Genomic DNA, 20,949 nt, shown 5'->3' on the forward strand with positions numbered 1-20,949 from the left:
TTTCATTGGGAAAAGGACACCTGGAATTTGAGAAAAATCAATTCTAATCTGTAATTTTTTTTTCTTTTTTTTTTTTTACCCCAAACCATCCATACTAGTAAATTTCAGGTTTAATTACACTTAAACCCCTTTTAAAAAATATAAAGTTATAAGTTTTCTAAAAAAAGAAAAATTAAAATTTAAAATTACACTTACACCCCTTCTAAAAATTATTAATTTATATTTGAAACCCTTCTATTATGGTTAAAGATGCTGATTTTAGTAAAAAAATTACATAAATTTTTAATTTTTTTCCTCATTTAATATTTTTAAATATATTTTTATACTTATAAAAGTATAAATGCAATATATATGGAATAAGACTACTATCATTTATTTTTTGCTTTATAAGTACAAAATTATTATATAAAAATGCTAAATGAGGGATAAACTTAGGAATTTGTGTAATTTTCTATTTTTGGTAATATCAATATTTTTCGTTCAAATCCTAACAAGGGGAATTATGTGTGAATACTAAATTTTTGAAGGGGATGTAAGTGCAATTTTAATTTCTTTTAAAAAAAAATTAATTTTGTATTTTTAGAACTCAACTAAATCTGACAATAATGGTTGGTTAGCTTGAAACATATTGAAATCTCCTTAAGATTGGGGTTTAAGTATAATTAATTTTAAATTTTATTACAAGAACTACACTCTTCGAGAAGCGCTTTGTTTGGATATATTTTGAATAAAAATGAAGAACAAAGTATTGTTGTGGAGTGAGGGTTGATGTTTTTAAATATAAGAAATTTTGGGGAAGAAATTATTAATATTATTATTATAATGTTTTGGGGTTGAATTGGAAATATGGGGTGATTGAGTGTGGTTGGTGTATGGTGAGAGGTCAAATCAAGAAAGGTGATTGTGGGAAGAGAAGAGAAGTGACGTGAGATTTCCGTGATTCCAATCTGCACTCGACCTATTACCATTTATCACTTCTAACCAACATTTCCTTTTCGTATCAATTATGAGTTGATAATAACACCCTTTCTTACTCTCACATGCCCCAATCCCCCCCCCCTTCAACCCCCCCCCCCCCCCCATATTATTTTTGTCTAACAAACAAGTCTTTTTGTTAGTCAAAATTCACGTTATTTGATGATATTAAGTAAAGAACCTGATTACCCTTATACATCTTGACAAGTTTTATGTGTGAGGAGATATATTCATCATTGTAAGGGTGATTTAGTCACAAAAAATTTGCTTGCCATGAAACAAGTTATTTATAAGTCAATCAAGGATAAACATCAATTTTCATTCAATTCTTTTTGTTAATATCAACAGATCTAGTGAAATTTGACTAACGAAAAATTTATTTGTTAGATGGAAAAAAAACCTTAGGGATACTAAGTGTAATTTTTCGAATCATAAAAGAACTATGTGTAATTACATCAAATTTTAGGAGAGTGAAGTGAAATTCCCTATTTTTTTTTGTTCAAGTGGAATTTTGTTACTAATAATATGTTGGCATGAAGTAAAATACAATTAACTCCTAAACAAAGAATATATTGTAATCTACAAAATAAACCAAAAAATAGAAAGATCTTAGCTACCATCAATATCATAAATAAGAGAAAGACAAATAAATTGATAATTTTTAAGTACGATTCCCATCAAAACTATTATTTTAATTTTTATTTTTATTTTTTGAGAAATCAAGAAATGCATTTATATTGACAAAATGTGACGTAAAGGAAACCATTTTCGCGTGAGCTGTACACTGAATTGTCAAAGACGAAATGAGATTGCCAGAGGATGAGATTGATTTCGAAAAAACCCCCCAAGATTCTTCCTTCTATTCTTTTTTCTTTTTATTTTGATTATAATATTTTATAGTTTGTCTGAATAAAGACGACAGTGAGTGGACAAAGTTGCCGAGTTAAAGGTCCAACATTTATGAAGCCAGGAGTTTTGGTCAAACTATTCCCAGCTTAGGTATTTGTCTTTGACTTCTAACATCACACGCTGATAAACGTTATATGTTTTCCGAGGATAATAATATATACATTGTTTTTAAATACCACATTTTGTACTACAAATGATTTTTTTTAAAGAAAAATCAATCGAAAAATAATTATATATGTCAATGGAAATTCTACAAAATTGAGATGTTAAGTTCATGTAAAAAAAAAAATTTTCGGATAACGAAATATGATTTACCCTTAATTATACTATGTTTACTTATACCATAGGTGAGTTGTATTATTCAACCCAAATAGTAATATGTACCAAACTTTTTAAACAAAAAATAGGTCTCCGTAATACAAAGTAAACACATTATTTGGATGTATTGGGCTGTTCATACAACATAATAATGTAAACCAAATGAGGCATTGATCTATTCGTAATCCTTAGACTAAAAGAAATTATTGTGATAAATAGAATTATTATTTTTGTTCATTGTAACGAAAAAATTGGATTTAAGTAAACCTGGTGCGAATACCCCAATTGAGAAAAAATAATTTTCACCAAACTTTATCGAAATATTACCCAATTTGATCATAGGTTGAATATTAAAACACAACTATTGTCGACTTATACAGGTCCATCGAATGGCGAGCTCTATAATTTCAATGAGGTTTAAATTCATAATGTTCAAGTGGAGAACTGATGACTTAACTGCCAAACTACCATACTGCTAATATATAGTTTTTTTATCATCTGATAGCTAATATTGATTGACTCACCGTAGAAAAATTTAACCTATAAAAATACTACACTTAGACCATAATATGTCACATTTATTATCATTTCTAGTCGTATAATTTAAAATTATAACAAAAGTTCTCAAATCAACTCGACTCTAATTTTTCAACGGTAACATTGAAATCCTAAATTATATTCTTCAAGTCTTTGGATCGACTAATAGAAAACATGAAAATATTTTTGTCTACGGCTACCGTAATTTCTTTACATTAAATGTACATTGTCTGATTTGTGTAGAGAATTTTAGCCCACTTTTAATTAATTTTTTAGACGTAAGAAAGGATGCAGTTGATGGTAGTCGTGGATTACAAAATTTACTAAAATTTCAACTTAGTAATAACCATAAAGAAAAATGTTTGGTGAAGATGTAAGATTTACAGAAATATTTTATATTTTACCATTTGAATTGTGCTTGTTTTTACATTTTGTTCTTTTTTTTTTGGTCAACTTATTATTTTAATTTTGTGATATTTTATACTTTGTCATATATGATCGCTTTTAGATCGATTTTTCTGTTGGAAAAAAAAATTATGTGCACTACATATAAGATATATATTCATGCATTGTCCTTAAATATCACATATGCAATGCATGTGATGTTTTTTAACTAAATATAAAAACAAAACATAGTTCGGACTATAAGATATAATTTAGTCTTTATTTAAGAAATATTATATAATAAAGTTTATTTTATTATATTTAAACAGTATTTTATACAGAAATGGTATTATTTGAAGTAAATATAAAATAAGATAGATGGTAATTTAAATGAATAGTGTAATTAGATCGTATTTTTCAGAATGATGATGGAGTTATGATAATTAAGCTGGATAAGTTACTGATGAGTTTTGAAGAAAGGAATTTTTCTTAATTTGGATAATGAGTGTCGAGTTCGATCTAATATTATATTATAAAAAAAATGTATTTATAGATAGATATGGGAGAGACAAAAAGGATAGGTTTTTAGTGGAAAAAGGAAGAAATAATTTGTGGGAGAGACAAAAAGGAGAGAGTTTTAGTAGGAAAAGGAACAAAGAGAAGGTTGAAAATGGCCTCTCACCGGCCTCTACCCCTTCCTTCTTCCATTTTCCAATTGAAAATGCTTCTCCATTAGTCCTCTCTCTCTCTTCCCCCACTCTCCAATCCCAACACACACACACATACACACACACATTTTGACATTTCTTTTTCCTCCTCCTGTTTTGAAACCAATCAACCACTCTCCTCCAAGTTGCAGATCCTCTCTCTCTCTCTCTCTCACATTCTGAGTATACCTCTGAGCCAGGAAACGGGGAAAAAAGGACCTGGAAAAAGACATTCTTGAACAACTACTACAGGTGTCGGTGCAATGGCTGTCTCTGAGACTGAAACTTGGACGAGGAGGGTTGTCTTGTGGAATGCCGAAGCTGCCCTTTTCAAGAATGAGGTACTGTCTGATTGTTGCTCTGTAAATCCGAGGTTCTTCTGGGGTTTTCACTGATAAGGGAGCACAATGCGGTAGTTGTTCTCTTCTCCCTCAGGAAAGGAGAAGAATTCCCAACAAAAAAAAAAAAGGAAAAAGAGAAAAAGCAAAAGAAAAAGAATCCCAATCCCTTTTTAGCTTATTTGCTGGTTGAAGGCAGACAGGATGGAGCCAGGCATAATTTTTACAAATTATATCTAGAAAAAAAATGAAAAAAGAAAAAGAAGAAGAAGGAAGAAAGTTACCCTCTTGATGACAGGCCCTTTTCTTGGTTTTTTTTTTTTTTTTGCTATTTGTTTCTAAATGGAAAAAGTGGATCTTTTCTCATAGCTTGTTTATTTAGAACTTTTGACATTTTCCCGGAGGTGAAAAAGCAAATGACAGTTCATCAAATCATGGCAATGCAGAGTGGAAGAAGTGAAAAAATGGAGTTCTTGAAATTGGGGGTATATATATATATTTTGTTTGTGTATGTGGCAGTCAGGAAACCGAAATTTGATGTACTTAATTGCCAGTTATGACTAATTGTTCTTGATAATTATGATGATGCATTATGTTCTTTTGCAATTTTCCATACATAACATCAATGCACAGTTCTTTTTGGCAAGCTTACATCTGATAATGGTATATATTTAATCACTATTTCATTGAACTTTTTGACAAAAGAGTTTCTGGTCTTGGTAATGTAAGAGTTTTAGGCTTACCCAATTGAGGCCAAAAGATGGATGCTTTTGACCTCTTTAATGACATTGCTTTATTTGTTGTATATGATGTCGTTTTTATTTGAGATCTTATTTCAAGAAGGCATAAAGAGAATTCTTGTGTGCAATTTAACTTTGACGGTACAATCAATAGGGAACTGCAGGTAGTGAACAACCATGGCAACGAGTTCAGGCAAATATCTATGCATCGTTTTGCCGTACACTTTCCTCAGTTATGATATGATGGATGATCTTGGACAAACAAAAAGATTCGTCATTATAGTTTAACATCTCTGAAATTGATGGGATTGAAACCGTCTAAACCATTCTCACTAGGTCATTTACAATGTTCCTGCAAGTATTAGTTTCTTTCCAACGTGTAAGGATTCTGTTAGGTGATTGATAATTTGTTTTACATGAAGGTCCTATAGAAGTCACAAAGAATTTGCTTACTTCGCATTTTCTTGTTTCCGTCCCAAGATTACTTGCAAGGAAGCTAATTTAGTTTACTGAAGAGATCACCGAGGAAATGAACTGAATCCGAAGTATTCTCACTGAAAGATGCATATTTGATATGGCTAGGCATGAAAATGATGATTATGATGCCCTCTACTACCAGTTTTAGCTTTCTGTAAACCGCTAGAGGATATGCTTATTCCAAAAAAGTGCAGTATGCGTGGTTGATTTCAGCCTCACAAAGAGTAAAGGCAACTCAAGTATCGACATATTGCAACTTATATGTGCTTTTTCATATCGTATTAGCTCTATGGCAGTGCATATAAATTGTGATGAATAAGCTTCCTCTGACTCTATCAGATCATCAACATTTGCTCTCCTCTCTGTGACTCGATCAGATATGCTTATTAGTTGAACTCTTATGTTCTGTTCTTCTGTTATTTAGCATCCTGTTGATTAAATTGGATTCATATCTTTTAGTTCCAAGTCTGCTTGAGTACAAATTTTCTTCGTGGATCACTTAAGCAACTAGCACAACACTACATGAGTAATAAACATTCCTTATTAACATATACTTGAATCTCAGCCCTCTCCACTGTAATAATTTCTGAGCTGTGCTGCCTTATGTTATTCTGAGGACTCAATTGATATGCAACCAATGCGTTGTAATAGAACAAGCAATAAATATTGCAAAAATTGATCCCGTCCCATTCCCTTTTCCATGCTGGCTATTACTGTTTGTAAAGGTGATGCTACATCAAAGTTGAATACAATCCTTGATATTTCATTTCTTTCCACATTTGGTTTTCACATTTCGGGAATTCTTCTATCTCGGTAGTAAGTATGTCGTTTTGGCTGGACGGATTTCGCTTCTTTCTTGTTTGATATAAACGAATTCATTCTTGCATGTGGTAGCTATGATCATAATAATTGACTGCACTCATTTCTTTCACCTATAACTTCTGCTATACACATGATGTTTACTCTCATTTACTTACAAAGTGGAATAAACTTAAACATTTTGCAGGGAACAAAACGTACTATGGCAGAATTACTCGAATAGGACGTTGTGTTTGTCTGTAAACTTTTATTTCCATACCAGGTCTCTGTATTAATGACTTCCCAACTAATTTCAAGAATATTTACCCTCTCTGCACATTTCCACCTTCACTACATTGAACTTTTATCTGTATTTTCCATAATGATGCATTCCTGGAAACTCCTTAGAACCCTGACAGTGATTTGAATTATGCTTTTGCCTATCATGGATCATCGAGTTTATCTATAGATAAAGTCTGTTTAGCATCTATGAATCACTACTCTAGTACGCTATTGTTACTCTGATTTATGCAATTCTCTTGCAATATTTAAGGTTGTAAGGTTGAACACGACATCATGTTCTGTCTCCCGTTGATGTCCCATTTTTATTTGCTAAGGTTTCAGCATTGCAGATGATCTATGCTCTTATGAAATTGGCTATCTGTGTCAGTACTACTACAAGTCTTCAGGAGTTGTGCAATTGGAAGACCACTCGCATGTTAGTCGCATACATCCTGTTTAACAGGAGACAAGTTCTTGAATTCTTTGGTTTAAGATAGGCTAATTTGATAAAGTAATTTCTTTTTTTTTTTTATTAATAACGATAAATAAATTACAATAATTTATCTTGATACATTGAGCAATATTTTAATTCGATCAATACATTAATATGATTAACAACAATAAATAAAATACAATAGCACACATAAAATGAGATAAATATCCATACTTCCAGTGAAATTTAAATTGAGAACTCCGAGATTGATCATGAGATTTCAACTTTAATCTCAATCACTAGACTACAATACTTTTGATGTGATGAAGTCATTAATATATATGTATATATATCCAAGAAGTGTAAGAAATATCACAACAAAAGAAGCCCTTTACTATTAAGAGATTTCAGTATTGAATCGCGACAACCGGACATGTATGTACGTATGTATGTATGTATACCTACAACGTAAAATATATCCAACCAAAAAGACGTTTTCTCAATTAAGACCGGCGTTTAATAAGTGACAGCATGTTGTAAGTTGTACGTATGAAACTAAAACGCAAGATGTTAGATACTGGGGACATGTCATTTATTGCATGCAGTAATATGCCAAAAAAACCGCATACAAAATGAGGTCATTCCTTACACTTCGGATGGAAAAAAAACATTGCTTAAATGCATTTTACCCCACTGTTTCCTACAATATTTAAATAATTTCTGCTGATTTTTTTTTTTTTTAGAAAAAAAGAGAGCAAATTACCCACGTGAAAGAAAATGAGAACTTATTTGGGGAAGAGAGGCATTTTGGTCTTTACACGGGCAAGAAATACTAAATTGACTTCATTTCAGGCATATTCATGACACTGATAGAATGTGGGGGTTTGTTGCTACATTTTTGCTTTTATAGGGGGTAATCTACTTGTTGTTTTTAGGGGTTATTTAAATACAATATAGAGGGTAAAATGCATTTAAGACAAATAACATCAATCCATTTTATCACATATGGGCGTATTTTATCATGCTAAAACAAACAAAAGCCGACTACAAACACTAGAGGATGTAAAAAGTTTTCTTGCTTTTATGCAATCCCTCAATACAAAAACTCCAAAGAGGAGCAAGAGGATTTGATCCCCATTATATGAAACCATACGAGAGTTAAGTATTTCAACAAACAGATTCTAAATTTTTAAATCTATAAAAAACACTCAATAGCCAAAATGGCGGTAGTTCCATATAATCCCGTCCTACCGTGCACAACTCCACTTACACATGTTTTCGATGAATTTTGAATCGAACACCTCAACTATTAAAACATTGGATTCTCAATCAATGAGTACGTTCCCTACAGGATGCTAGTCTCAACTATTTTTTTTTAAGTTCTCTAAATAAATACTTGTTTTCGTGTAAATTGTTTTCTGGGCTGGGCTTCAAAGTAGTGGAAGTAAATGGGCCTATTTCTTTTTCTCAAATTTGAAGTCCATTTAACCCTTTAATCACATAACAAAAAATAAATCAATTTAAATTGGTATTGAATTAGCCAAACGTTTGACATCTCTTTGAGTTTTTAATTTCCCATTTACTTTTATAGTTTCACTTTGTTCAACATCGATTTTTACTATTAGTGCGTGTGGTACACTCAAATCCACGTGTATAATTAAATTAATTTTTATATTTAAAAATGTATTTTAATTAGTTGAAGCAATATAAGAATGTTAAAATTAAATAAAAAAAAAATGAAAGTTATGAAAGGTTAAAGTTTATTAAAGTTGAAAAAAGTAAGCAACTTGACAGTATAAAAATAAGGAGAAATTTAAAAATAATTGGTGAAATAATATTAAAAATAAAAATTAACAAAAAAAGACAAAGAAAATGATACGACAAAAGAGGGCTCTGTTTAATAATAAAATATAAATAGATTAAGATTTGGAACAATAATTGTATAATTGCTTTTAGGTAAAGAATTTTTCTTTTATAGGATAAGGTACCCTTATCTTTTGATATTCTTACCAATTTTGAGATATAATTGGATATGGACTACCACTCAAGTTTGAATTTGCACCTAGTTAAGGTATGCTTCTATCATTTTTCAGACACTTACATCTGTCTGTTTGTGTTTTTATTTTTCATTTTTAATATTTGAAACAAAATGGAAAAATTCCATATTTGCCACTCAGAATTGAAATCTGAAAAAGAAAGCACAAACGAATGGATTCGGCGTTGAACGAGAATTTTGATTAATGAAACACGATTGTTGCACAAAAAGAGTCGTGTTATTCAATAACTTGTAAGTGCAAGATACATTCAGTTGAGAGGGGAGTATACACTAATTAAGCTAAAAAATATAATTTACCTTTGTGATATGAGAAATAAGTCCATATATAATCACTCGAGTTGAGTCGTTAAAATGTACAGATGCTGACATGTCTGCAATTTCGAACAAAGTTAGGATTATTAGGTTTGTGACAGTGAGTCCATATACAATCACCAGAGTTGAGTCTAATTGAAACAACTCGAATAAAATGCACAGATCTGGACATGCCCGCAATTTTCAAATAAGATTAGGGTTATTGGATCTGTGAGTGCTATATTTGTCATAATGAGTCCATATACAGTTACTCGAATCGAGTTGAAATTACGACCTGAATAAAATGTATGGATCGTAACATGTTTGTAATTTCAAATAATACTGGGGTTATTAAATTTTTGCACCGACTCATTAGGAGATTACTCCCATATATATATATGTATAATTAAATTATATATTTTGAGTAAGCATGACATCAGAATCTTACATAACAAGGTGAGGCCTTTTTGATCTAGTTGAGGAAAAAGCAAATAAGAGAGAAAAGAAGGGGTTAACCGACAAAAAAGAGAATGAGTTGACCTGTAAGAAGAGACATAATAGTCAACGTGAGGGCCCTCTTTCTTGTGCAAGCATCCAAATCCTAATCAATTACTGCAATAAACTTTATTATTATTACTATTATTGTTATTATTATTTTATATTATTAGTGCATCACTTTCGATGGCCTAAACCGTACCATTTGCCAAAATTTGTGGGGGATTCTAAAGTTGTAACAAAAAAGAAAACAATTACAAGCATGCACCGTCTAAGGTGGGACGAATTATTATTCAAACTATATATATATATAAATTAAATTAAATTTAAATGTTTAGGCCATATCATATATCATCATTAGTAACCGAACCTATATAGGGTCCTAACTCCTATGTAATAATATAAATTGTCTTGAACTAGAATTTCGTGGTCTAACTTATTACGGGTTGGATTTGTTTGAACCTATATATTCTAATTAGGAAACGTTTGGATAAGTTTTTCCTAAATTGAATTGACATTAATTGATTTTCCTAGGGTGAAAGTATACTATATATAATTGATTTCGTAGAAGTTTACTTTGGACAATTGTTTTTAAGTTTAATCTGTTCAATTGCAGGACTAAAAGGGCACTAAATTAGGTCCGAAGTTCAAACATAATTTGAAAGCCTCAATTTTATGTGTGAAGATCACCTTTTAGTATATGCATCTAATGCACATACATGGTAATTAAGTTTTGCATTAAACCAAGATAATTAATTATAATAATTAAAAAATTATATTTCTTCTAATGCAATTAACGAACAATTATCCACAATTATCAAACTTAATCCTCCAAGTCATGAGTAATTATGGCATATGTAATAAATACTTGCTTACAGTATGGAAATTAATTATAAATATTTTATGATGAAATATTTTCATTCACATATACAGATAGTTAATATAAATTTTATGTACATAATGTGTACGAAATATAACACCATACACACTAAACACTAATTTATAATTAGAAAATCTGAATAGTTACTTATATGTAATCTTATTTAATAATATCAAATATTAATTTCACTATTAAAATAAAAGTAAATTACATCGTTACCCCTTGAGATCAGATCTAAATACACAATTATTATTTCCTATTTATTTTGCAAAATTACATCCCCTTATGGGAGCTGGGTGTTTGTGCGTTTGCATAAATTTTTACTACTGAATATCGAGTATACTTATAATTACAACTACTAACTATCTCAAAATAATATAATCAATTCACAAAATATATAAAAAAAATATTTATGTATTTTAATTTAATCTTAAAGGGTGTACATGTAATTTTTCTTTAAAATTTTAAATTCATATTAGTTACTCACATCACTATCATAATTTGCTACAAATACAATACAAACAAGAATTCTCCTATTTCCCCCATTCTTCTCCAACACTGTTATCCTCTCTTTGACTCCAATACATTAATCAATCACCCCACCACACACACACACACACACACACACACACACACTTTAGTTAATTCAAACTCACTTTTTAGACTTATTTTGATTCCACATTTTTCCTTGAGTTTTCACACCTCCACAATTTGGGCAACATACTTTTAGTTTCATAAAATAAAAGCTGTAATATTTTTAATTATTTGATTCATGAAATTTTTAAAATAATTTTAAAATTAAAGATACTTGATATATTCAATCCTCTACTTTGTAAGATTTTCAAAATATTTTAAACATTAAGAAAACTCGATATATTCTAGTCCTAAAATCCCATGGACTAAAAGCGTAATTTTGACACAATTTTCTCAACCCTCCATCCTCTTATATATATCCCTCGTCCACAACCCATTTTCCTATCTCAGCCTCTCAAAACAATCACACACACACACGCACACACTCAGACACAATGGCTAAGGAGTACCAGAAGAACTCCATGTACATAGCACAACCCATGGAATCCCTCGAGACTGGTCATTCAAGCAAGAGTTTCGACGACGACGGTCGTGTCAAGAGAACTGGTACACACACACACACACACACACGTATATATGTATCAAGAACACGCACAGCACAGACACACACACATGTAAATTTTGTAATTGTGCTGATGATATGATGAAAAAGGGACGATGTTGACGGCGAGTGCGCACATAATAACGGCGGTGATAGGGTCTGGAGTGCTGTCGCTGGCGTGGGCGATAGCGCAGCTGGGGTGGGTGGCCGGCCCCGCCGTGCTCATGGCCTTCTCCTTCATCACATACTTCACCTCCACGCTGCTCGCGGACTCCTACCGCTGCCCCGGCCCCGTCCACGGCACCAGAAACTACACTTACATGGGAGTCGTCCGTTCTCACTTAGGTTATTAATTAATTATCCTTTTCATATAAGAAAAAGTAGAAAATAAAGTTGGCATAAATAATTAATAGCATCTGATTTCAACATTTTTACAACCATCGCCAGACCAAGAAGTAAAATATGAAAATTATATATACATATAAACTTTAATTAATATATCCAGTCATGATTACACATGGCACATAATCGTATCTAGTGTACTTTTTATACTTTATTTTAAAAAACAAAATATATACTCAAAATAACTTTAATTTGAGATAAGCCCATTTTAGATATATGCTTCAATTCTCAGTTTATTAAAAATAAATAAATTTTTTCATATGTTAAATAGGTCTAGATATTATTAATTGATTCTTTTGATTTGTGCTGTAGGAGGTTTGAAGGTTCAGTTATGTGGACTGGCTCAGTACGGTAATCTTGTTGGGGTCACAATTGGATACACAATTACTGCCTCTATCAGTATGGTGTGAGTACATATTCACAAATTAAATTAATAACCCGTATTATTATTAATTTTTATAAATCAATAAGGAATTATTTAATTAATTGTTAAACATTTTGATATACGTATATATAATTATTAGAGCTGTAAAGAGGTCGAATTGTTTCCACAAGAACGGGCACGATGTTAAGTGCTCGATATCGAACTACCCTTTCATGGCCATATTTGCGGGAATTCAGATAATACTGAGCCAAATACCAAATTTCCACAAATTATCGTGGCTCTCCATCGTTGCAGCCGTCATGTCTTTTGCTTACTCCTCCATTGGCCTTGGCCTGTCTATAGCCAAGGTTGCAGGTACTTACATAATCACGTTGTAGCTTGTAAATAGTTGATGGTATGTATTTAATTTTTTATTATTTTTTTTGGTTGGAAAAATAAGGTGGTGGACATGTGAGGACAAGCCTAACTGGGACGACGGTGGGGGTGGACGTAACAGGAGCGGATAAGGTGTGGAGAAGCTTTCAAGCCATTGGTGATATAGCCTTCGCTTATGCTTACTCAACTGTGCTCATTGAGATCCAGGCAACTCAACTCAACTTTCTCTTCATTCCTTTACCCTCCATATGATATTCTTCCCATAAAACTGTATTTTAATCTCATAGAATCGAGGTTCAGCATATTTAATTCTTTATTTTATGAAATTTTTAAAATTATTTTAAAATTAAAAAAAAATCGACACATTTCAAAACAGTCCAAAAATAATAATTCTGTCGAGTTTTTCTAATTTTGGGACTATTTTAAAATTTTCGTAAAGCAAAAGATTAAATGTATTGAATCTCCAATTTTATGAAACTAAAAATATAATTTTTTTCATTTCTTTTCTATATGGATTCGACTCTTATTTTTGCATTAGATATATATTAGTATGATGATTAGATATTTAGACCAAAAAAAAAAAAAATTCAACTACAAAAATTGAATTGTTAAGCATTACAAATGTGGAAATTATAATAAGTCGATTACGTGCAAATAAATCAAAGTAAAAGTTTAAATTTTAATCATAATTAATTAATATTTGCCTTCGTTTTAGCTTTAATAAAAAAAAATTATGGTGATTCTAGCTATGATCAAAATATTTATCATGATTTTTAGTTAATACTAATATTTGAGCTTCGCTTGCTGAAATTATGTATAACCTATAGTTGTTGCATAGTCGCGGTTAATTACTATTCACAATATTTTTTTTATTTTTTATTATGATAATTAATTATGGTAAACAAATTATAATTTTTTAATAAAATATGCATTAACGTATATGCGGTCTTACAATTATATGCATATATACATAGACGTAAATATTATGATGTTGTTCTTGTGTAATTATAATTTTTCAATTCGAAATCGAAACGTTAATATATTTGTTCCTGTCTTACGATAATTCTACACCGACGAAGCATAGAGAGAATCTGGTTGGTGAAGTGAAGATTAGATTCTTTTGTGATATATAATTATATTAAGTTAATATTTAATTAGTGAACCCATTTCCAGAGTTCACTCCAAAATCAAATAATTGTTCAAATAACCCATTTTGTAGGGCAATAAATAGTAACGGAAATTGCACCTTTTCTCCATAATTTTCGAAAATAATTTCATAATTTGCGACAAGTTTCATATTATATTGGTCCCATTATTTTTTAACCTACCAAATTCCATCCCAGAACTTCAAAAGTTTCATAATTTTTTGTCCCAAAGCTTTAATTCCGTTAAATTTCTATCCGAAACGTCACTTCTATGGCACCGGCTCCGTTAAATCTTGAGAAGCATCAACATGTTTCTGTAAAAACAAAAATAATAGAATTAAGATTTGGGACTAAACTTGCAAATTTATTGAAGTTATAGGATGTAATGTGTGGTTCTAAATCAACAGACCAAAATCACAAAACTACTAATTTGTGGGACGTAAAATGTAATTTTCATAATTTTCCTCTATTTGTCAACTAGAGTTAGTAGAAGAATTAAAAGTGAGAAACTTTAATATATAATTTTGTGAAATTATTATATATATATATATATAGTTATGGAGTATTAATTAATATATAGAGAAATTTTGTCAGTATATATACGTGGAATTATTGGTCCAGGAAATGGATGGGTGCATGCATGTGATGTGCAGTATGGTCACAATTAGTGGAGGAGGATCATTTACTAAAAAAGCCAACTCTTTCATATCTTTGGAATAAAGGCAGTTTTTTTTACTACAAAATATTGTTTTCTATGGACCACAAATTCCCCTTAATTGCCTTTTGAAAGCTCTTCTTCTTATAATACATCAAATCACCCTTTGCTTTTTCTGCATTATTATTCATCAGACTTAGGAACTCACGTTTTTGTGATTGTTACGTTTTCGTACTCTATACTATGAAAAATTCTAATCAAAATTAAATTTAAATTAATTATATAATAAGTGTAATATACTTATCGTACGATTAGTGTATGCAATTTAAAAAATTGCTCAATCATATAACAAGTGTGTTACACTTGTTCCCTGATTTAATTTCTGACGTGTTGGTTGAATTCTACTAGATGAAATTGGTAATATTTCAACGAGCTTTTATAAAAAGAGTAATTCGTGACTGGACATTAATCACAATGAATTTAATTATAAATACAATTTTTTTTACGAGTTTGAAAGAATTGTTGTAAGTAGGCAGCTCTAACTGTAGCTAGGACACGGTAATTTATAGGACACATTGAAGTCGCAGCCAGCGGAGAACAAGGTGATGAAGAAAGCGTCTTTCGTGGGAGTCACGACCACCACCGTATTCTATGTCCTCTGCGGTTGCGTGGGCTACGCTGCGTTTGGGAACAATGCGCCTGGCAATTTCCTCACTGGATTTGGATTTTATGAACCCTTCTGGTTGATTGACTTTGCCAATGTCTGCATTGCTGTCCATCTTATTGGTGCTTACCAGGTAACACCACCTGTATGCGCACACACACATATATATGTTAGGTGTCTTAGTCCTTTATATTATTAGGTGCAAAACAATCCTATATATTTTTAATTTTCGCTAATTTAAGACACATTTGACTGAAAAATTTAAATACGTCCGAAAGTCTCCTATGGTGAGAAGCCCCATTTTTGGATAAGATGCCACATGTAATATACTTATCACTTTTCGATTGAAGGGGAATATACATGACTAAAAATGCCAAAGGGGTATACTTACAAGACTAAAAATATATTTAATCATGTCTAATTGTCATTGTTAAAAATAAATAGTCGTAATAACTAGTTATTGATTATGGTTACAGAATGATTGTTGACTGTGATTTTTGTAAGTATAGCTAAAATATTTGTCATGATTAGCATTTGCTATGGCACGGAATAATTTTGTGGTGGATAATCTAAAATTTTGTACCGATCTTTATTTAACCATAGTTGACAATATATTTACCGTATTTTTAGGCCATAGCCGATAAAATTGTAGCTAATAGTAAATTTGGATTAAGTGATATGACTATGAAAAAATGTGTAATTTCTTTACCTCTTCGTGTACTCTCCTATCTGATCCCCTAACAGTAACAAGCATTACAAACAGGTGTTCGCCCAGCCGCTGTTCGGTTTCGTGGAGAACCACTACAGCCAGAAATACCCAGATAACAAATTCATCACCACCGAACACGCAGTAAACATCCCACTACTATGTGGATCTTACAACATCAACTTCTTCAGACTGGTGTGGAGAACAGCGTACGTGGTAGTAACAGCTCTTATCGCCATGATCTTCCCATTTTTCAACGACTTCTTGGGCCTCATCGGGGCAGCCTCCTTCTACCCTTTAACAGTCTACTTCCCCATTGAAATGCACATCGCGCAGAACAAAATACCAAAGTATTCCTTCAGCTGGATGTGGCTCAAAATACTGAGCTGGGCTTGCCTCGTCGTGTCGGTCGTCGCGGCTGCCGGATCCATTCAGGGCCTTGCGGAGGATGTCAAGACCTACAAGCCTTTCAAGACTCAATAGTTAGCTATAACTTACGTTGTGTTGTTCGGTTTGGTTCGTGCATGCATGCATGGCGGGGGAGGAATAATGTGTTGTAACATGTTTGTAAGAATTCAGGAGGATTTTGATAATTCGGACTGCATGTGTGTTGTTTTTTGCTTAGGTTTTGTCGCTTTGCACTCGTTATATATGAATGGAGAAAGAGTGGTTGGTTATGGAAATCAAGCGAAGAAACAAATGCAACACGCAACTGGTACGTAATAACTGTAAGAACATATAGCTGCCAAATGCGATTTTAGTCCTATAAAAGAAGTGAAGAATTTGTTTTGGTATTATAATTATATATTGTAGGTGTCGCTTTTAATCTTATAAAACTCATAATCATGTATTTTTAGTTTCAAAAAATTATGTACGTTATGATTTTCGAACTAAAAAGACATTTGAGTTTTGTGAAGACGAATAACATTATTTGAGTTTTCTTCGGGGGGGAAAATAAAAACAAATGAAAGTTTTATTTATTTGGTGGGCTGGAGCCAACTTGACTCCATTTCAGTATCATCCCATCAAGACCCGACCAAAGCTCAACTTGATAATATATGATGATCTAAAGCTAATTGGGTGGATTGGACCCATGAGTCCAAGAAGTAAGAACAACTTCCCCACTCTCAACTACTTTTGCAAGTTGGCTAAATAATACAAAAGTTTAGTACCAACTAAGTATATGTAATTAAAAAAACAGGAAGGGGCGTCGCGTGGAATTAATATAAATAAAACGTTAGAAACTGTTGAAATATTTATATTATAGTCCTATTAAATTAAGAGTGAATAGTATGAATACATAGGAGTGGGGCAACCCAACGTCGGCCGCAAGCTGCCAACTTAGAATAGAATAAAGTAAATAAAGTCTAAATTATGGACTTTTTGAATTTCAGATGCCCCTAAAATAAAAATCTTTTCTTTGGGCTGAAGAAACCCTAATTAAATTAATCAGCCCATTAAATTTGAACTCCCTAATTAATAATTAAATAAACTAAATAATGGGCTATTTTCTTAGCCATCAAGTCATTATGAGGATTTTCAAATTTCCTTGAATGCCCTTTTAACTACCAGTGGTTTATAAGGTGGTGACATGTTGGGACTCGGGGGCTAAATCGTCTTTTGGGTGTTCTAACCGACTTCTACAGGGACCTTTATAAATACGCGGGCGGCAAAAATGTGGGATTTTTCTCTTCAGAAGTTCTTGCGGGTTTTTGTCGATATATTGTACAGGGAGCTTCTCAAATTGTACACTAAGTTCGGCCATGAATTCCTTGAATTCGAGCTCGATGATGGCGAAGAAGTGTGCGGATGGGAAGGTCGAGGGGAGGGTCTCGGCTTCTCGATCTTCATCGGCATTGTCTTGTGAGCTGCTGATCCAGAATTATTCCAACTTCAAGCGGAGCTCCGTCCCGGAACAGTTTATGTTCTATGAGGATGGATCGTGGGTTGATTACCCGAAGGAAGTGATGGAGGTGATGAGATTAGGGTTTGCTGAGGGGAAGCCCGTGGTTGAGGCTCAAGTTCGGGGGTTCAACTGCTTTTTTGACTTTTACAGGATGCTCGAGATTGAATTGGATACTGGCAATCAGCGGTCTATTTCTTGGATTGATGTTGAGGGTAAGTGTTTTTTCCCCAAAATTTTTGTTAACAGCTGTGAAATTGATAGTGAGGATGATTCGGTGAGTGGCGATGAGGATTGCCGGAAAATTCAGATTGATATCAAAATTATGCAGAATTCAGGAAGTTCTGAGTGTTTGGTATCGAATAAGACTGTGAAATTGAGTAAGAGAAAGAGAGAGGAGAATGGCGAAAAGGAAAAAATGGATGATAATTTGTCCAGCATTAACGTGAAAAGGCGGCAGATGGTGGGGAGTGAATTGCAGTCAGCAAGGTGGCCAAAGGCGAGAACTTTGGCGACTGAGGAGAAAGGGTATGCAATAGTTAAGAATTTGTTCTTGTCAGGATTGGAGATTGTGGAGCCAGGTTCTAAAGTTACGGCCATTCATCAATGTGTACGGACTGAACCCTTGGATAAGGCGCGTTGTGAGGTCTTCTCTAAGCAGATGGATATCACGAAACAAGCTAGAGGAGAGAGTAACATGGTTTTTGCGTGGTATGGGACGTCAGCCAAGGATGTGGAGAGCATTTTGAAGCATGGATTTCGGGTGCCTAGCAAGGTTCCACATCCTGGAGGCCCAGGCATTGGAATTCATTTGTCTCCTATACGATTGCCCCAGCATAGGTGCGTTTTCTGTGTTTAGACTTGCCTCAAAATACGTTTAACTAAAATGTTTATATGACTTCTCGCTCTGCCTCGGTGTGTCACGTGTAAGTTATTTATTACTAGTTTTGTAATCTAACTTTTCTCTAATATGGAAATTTTATGCTTTTGTTTGTGGATTATTTGTTTGGCGTTTTGGATTTGCTTATTTTTAACTTGTGATTTTTGAAATGTGGCTCAGTGCATTGTTGTCTGAGATAGATGAGAATGGCGAGAAGCATGTGATACTGTGTAGAGTGATATTAGGAAAATGTGAAAAGGTTGAAGCAGGGTCTCAACAGATGTATCCTTCAAGTGTAGAGTATGATACCGGTGTTGATGACCTGAAGAATCCCAAGTGGTATATAGTTTGGCATGCCAATATGAACACTCATATTTTGCCAGAGTGTGTAGTCAGCTACAAACCTGTAAATATATCTGGTGAGTAACTCTCTTCCATATTCATATGCTTGCTTAGTACTTTACATCTTTTGAAACAGAGATTTGACCAATTTCATCCAATTTTTTCCCCTTAGGTTCCGTAAATAGATTTTCATGTATGAATTGGGTTCTCCATCCATTTATTGCAAAGTTATTCTCTAAGCTGAGAAGTTCGCTTCCTATGTCAAGATTACAAGAATTGCAAACTTTATGGAGATCATATAAGGTGAGCAATTGCATTTCTTCCACGTAATATGGAACTGGGGACTAGGTTTTAATTAATGTTACGTTCTTTACGTAATGAAGTATTTACCATTTTCCTTTCAGGAAGGGAAGCTGGGAAAAGAAAATTTCATGAAACAATTACGATCAATTGTTGGGGATGATGTACTGCGCTCAACCATTCAAGAAATTCGTGGCTGAGAATAAGTTCTCGCTTATTGTATGTTTCTAGTTGAGCCACTTGAGAACTTTTCATATCATAGATCTTTTTATCACATTTGACTTCAATAATTTCATAAAATACCAACTAACGGGACTCATTCAAGAAAGCTTCTCAAACTGAAAGCAAGGTTGGTATATGCCATACACATAGGTCTTATGATTCTGCAGTCTTTTTTACGTAGGATGCTTGTTAGTTTGGTGTTTTTCTGTCTTTTTTGTTCGTTTCACCCTTCCTTTAGTTGGTAGAGGTGCGGGAGGAGTTTAACTGATTGGCTGACAAATGTAATGTCCTTGGTGCTGTGAGAACTTTGTTATTGATTAGTATAGGACACAGATCTCTGAAAATTGTAAGTGTTTAATGTGCATGTCTCTGTGTGCGTGCGTGAGCTTTTCTTTTGCATATTGGCCTGTCTTTTCATGTTTCTCCGACGAATGGTCTCTGTATGAGTGGTTCTCATAATTCGCTTTAGATGCGCTATACTTCTACTACTGAGACCAAAAAGCTGTCTGGTTTAAACAGATGATGCAAAGGCCTAGTTTGTTCTTTGTAACTTATATCCTACTCTTCCACCTAAGATCTTTCACAATGAGCTTTAAAAATATTGATTTTTGTTCTGGGTGGATGGTCGTGTATGTTGCTGCCATGTGAATTCCGGCAATGAACTTTGGGATTGCTTTATGGCCCTTCTAATGCTGGAAAAAAACAGAACTGGTTGTTTGCCTCGGTCGAATGTATTCTGTTCTGTATAAAGCACTGTAGGACAGGAAAAGAGAAGCATAATGTGATAAAAATTTAATATTTCTTTACCCGCATATGATACAATAATATATAAAAAGTTAATGCGAAAAACACTAGATCATTTTGTGGTGGAAGCCAATGAATATAGTCCAGGACTAGGACTGGATTGCTGGACTCTATATTTGCTTGTTTTATGGTATGATAGTTTGTCCCAGGGGGTGACAAAAATGAAGCGGTGCCCTAGCTGGGGGTATCTGCTTATTACTTGGTGTGGGTTAAGGCGGACGAGGTGGTCGTCAGTCCATGGGATCTTGATAGGCTGTGCGGTTTGTGAGTGAGGAAGGGTTAAGCAATGGCTAATGGGTTCCTGGGCCTTGAAAGTTGCAGGATGGGCAAACTATAAGGAAGGCAGAAGAAAAGCTATCCTGGTATGGGAATTCTTTATCAGGTTCTGGGGTGACACTGTCCTTAACTGAC

At 33.0% G+C, this 20,949-nt stretch overlaps 2 protein-coding genes across 2 annotated transcripts; both read left to right on the forward strand.

Moving 5' to 3' along the window:
- The first annotated feature begins 11,581 nt into the window (after positions 1 to 11,581).
- On the forward strand, positions 11,582 to 16,770 carry AAP8 (amino acid permease 8). Its single transcript, XM_011076005.2, has 7 exons — positions 11,582 to 11,760; positions 11,867 to 12,100; positions 12,470 to 12,563; positions 12,682 to 12,896; positions 12,982 to 13,124; positions 15,287 to 15,514; positions 16,145 to 16,770. The coding sequence occupies exons 1-7, from the start codon at positions 11,649 to 11,651 to the stop codon at positions 16,568 to 16,570; spliced, it is 1,452 nt and encodes a 483-aa protein (XP_011074307.1). The 5' UTR covers positions 11,582 to 11,648; the 3' UTR covers positions 16,571 to 16,770.
- A 995-nt stretch (positions 16,771 to 17,765) lies between these two features.
- LOC105159067 (putative inactive poly [ADP-ribose] polymerase SRO3) lies at positions 17,766 to 20,133 on the forward strand. Its single transcript, XM_011076006.3, has 4 exons — positions 17,766 to 18,830; positions 19,051 to 19,289; positions 19,385 to 19,515; positions 19,617 to 20,133. Exons 1-4 carry the CDS (start codon positions 17,851 to 17,853, stop codon positions 19,710 to 19,712), a joined length of 1,446 nt encoding a protein of 481 aa, XP_011074308.1. The 5' UTR covers positions 17,766 to 17,850; the 3' UTR covers positions 19,713 to 20,133.
- Positions 20,134 to 20,949: the final 816 nt, after the last annotated feature.

Source organism: Sesamum indicum, linkage group LG3 (genome assembly GCF_026168435.1).
Source record: "Sesamum indicum cultivar Baizhima isolate 11 linkage group LG3, ASM2616843v1, whole genome shotgun sequence".
NCBI lineage: Eukaryota > Viridiplantae > Streptophyta > Magnoliopsida > Lamiales > Pedaliaceae > Sesamum > Sesamum indicum.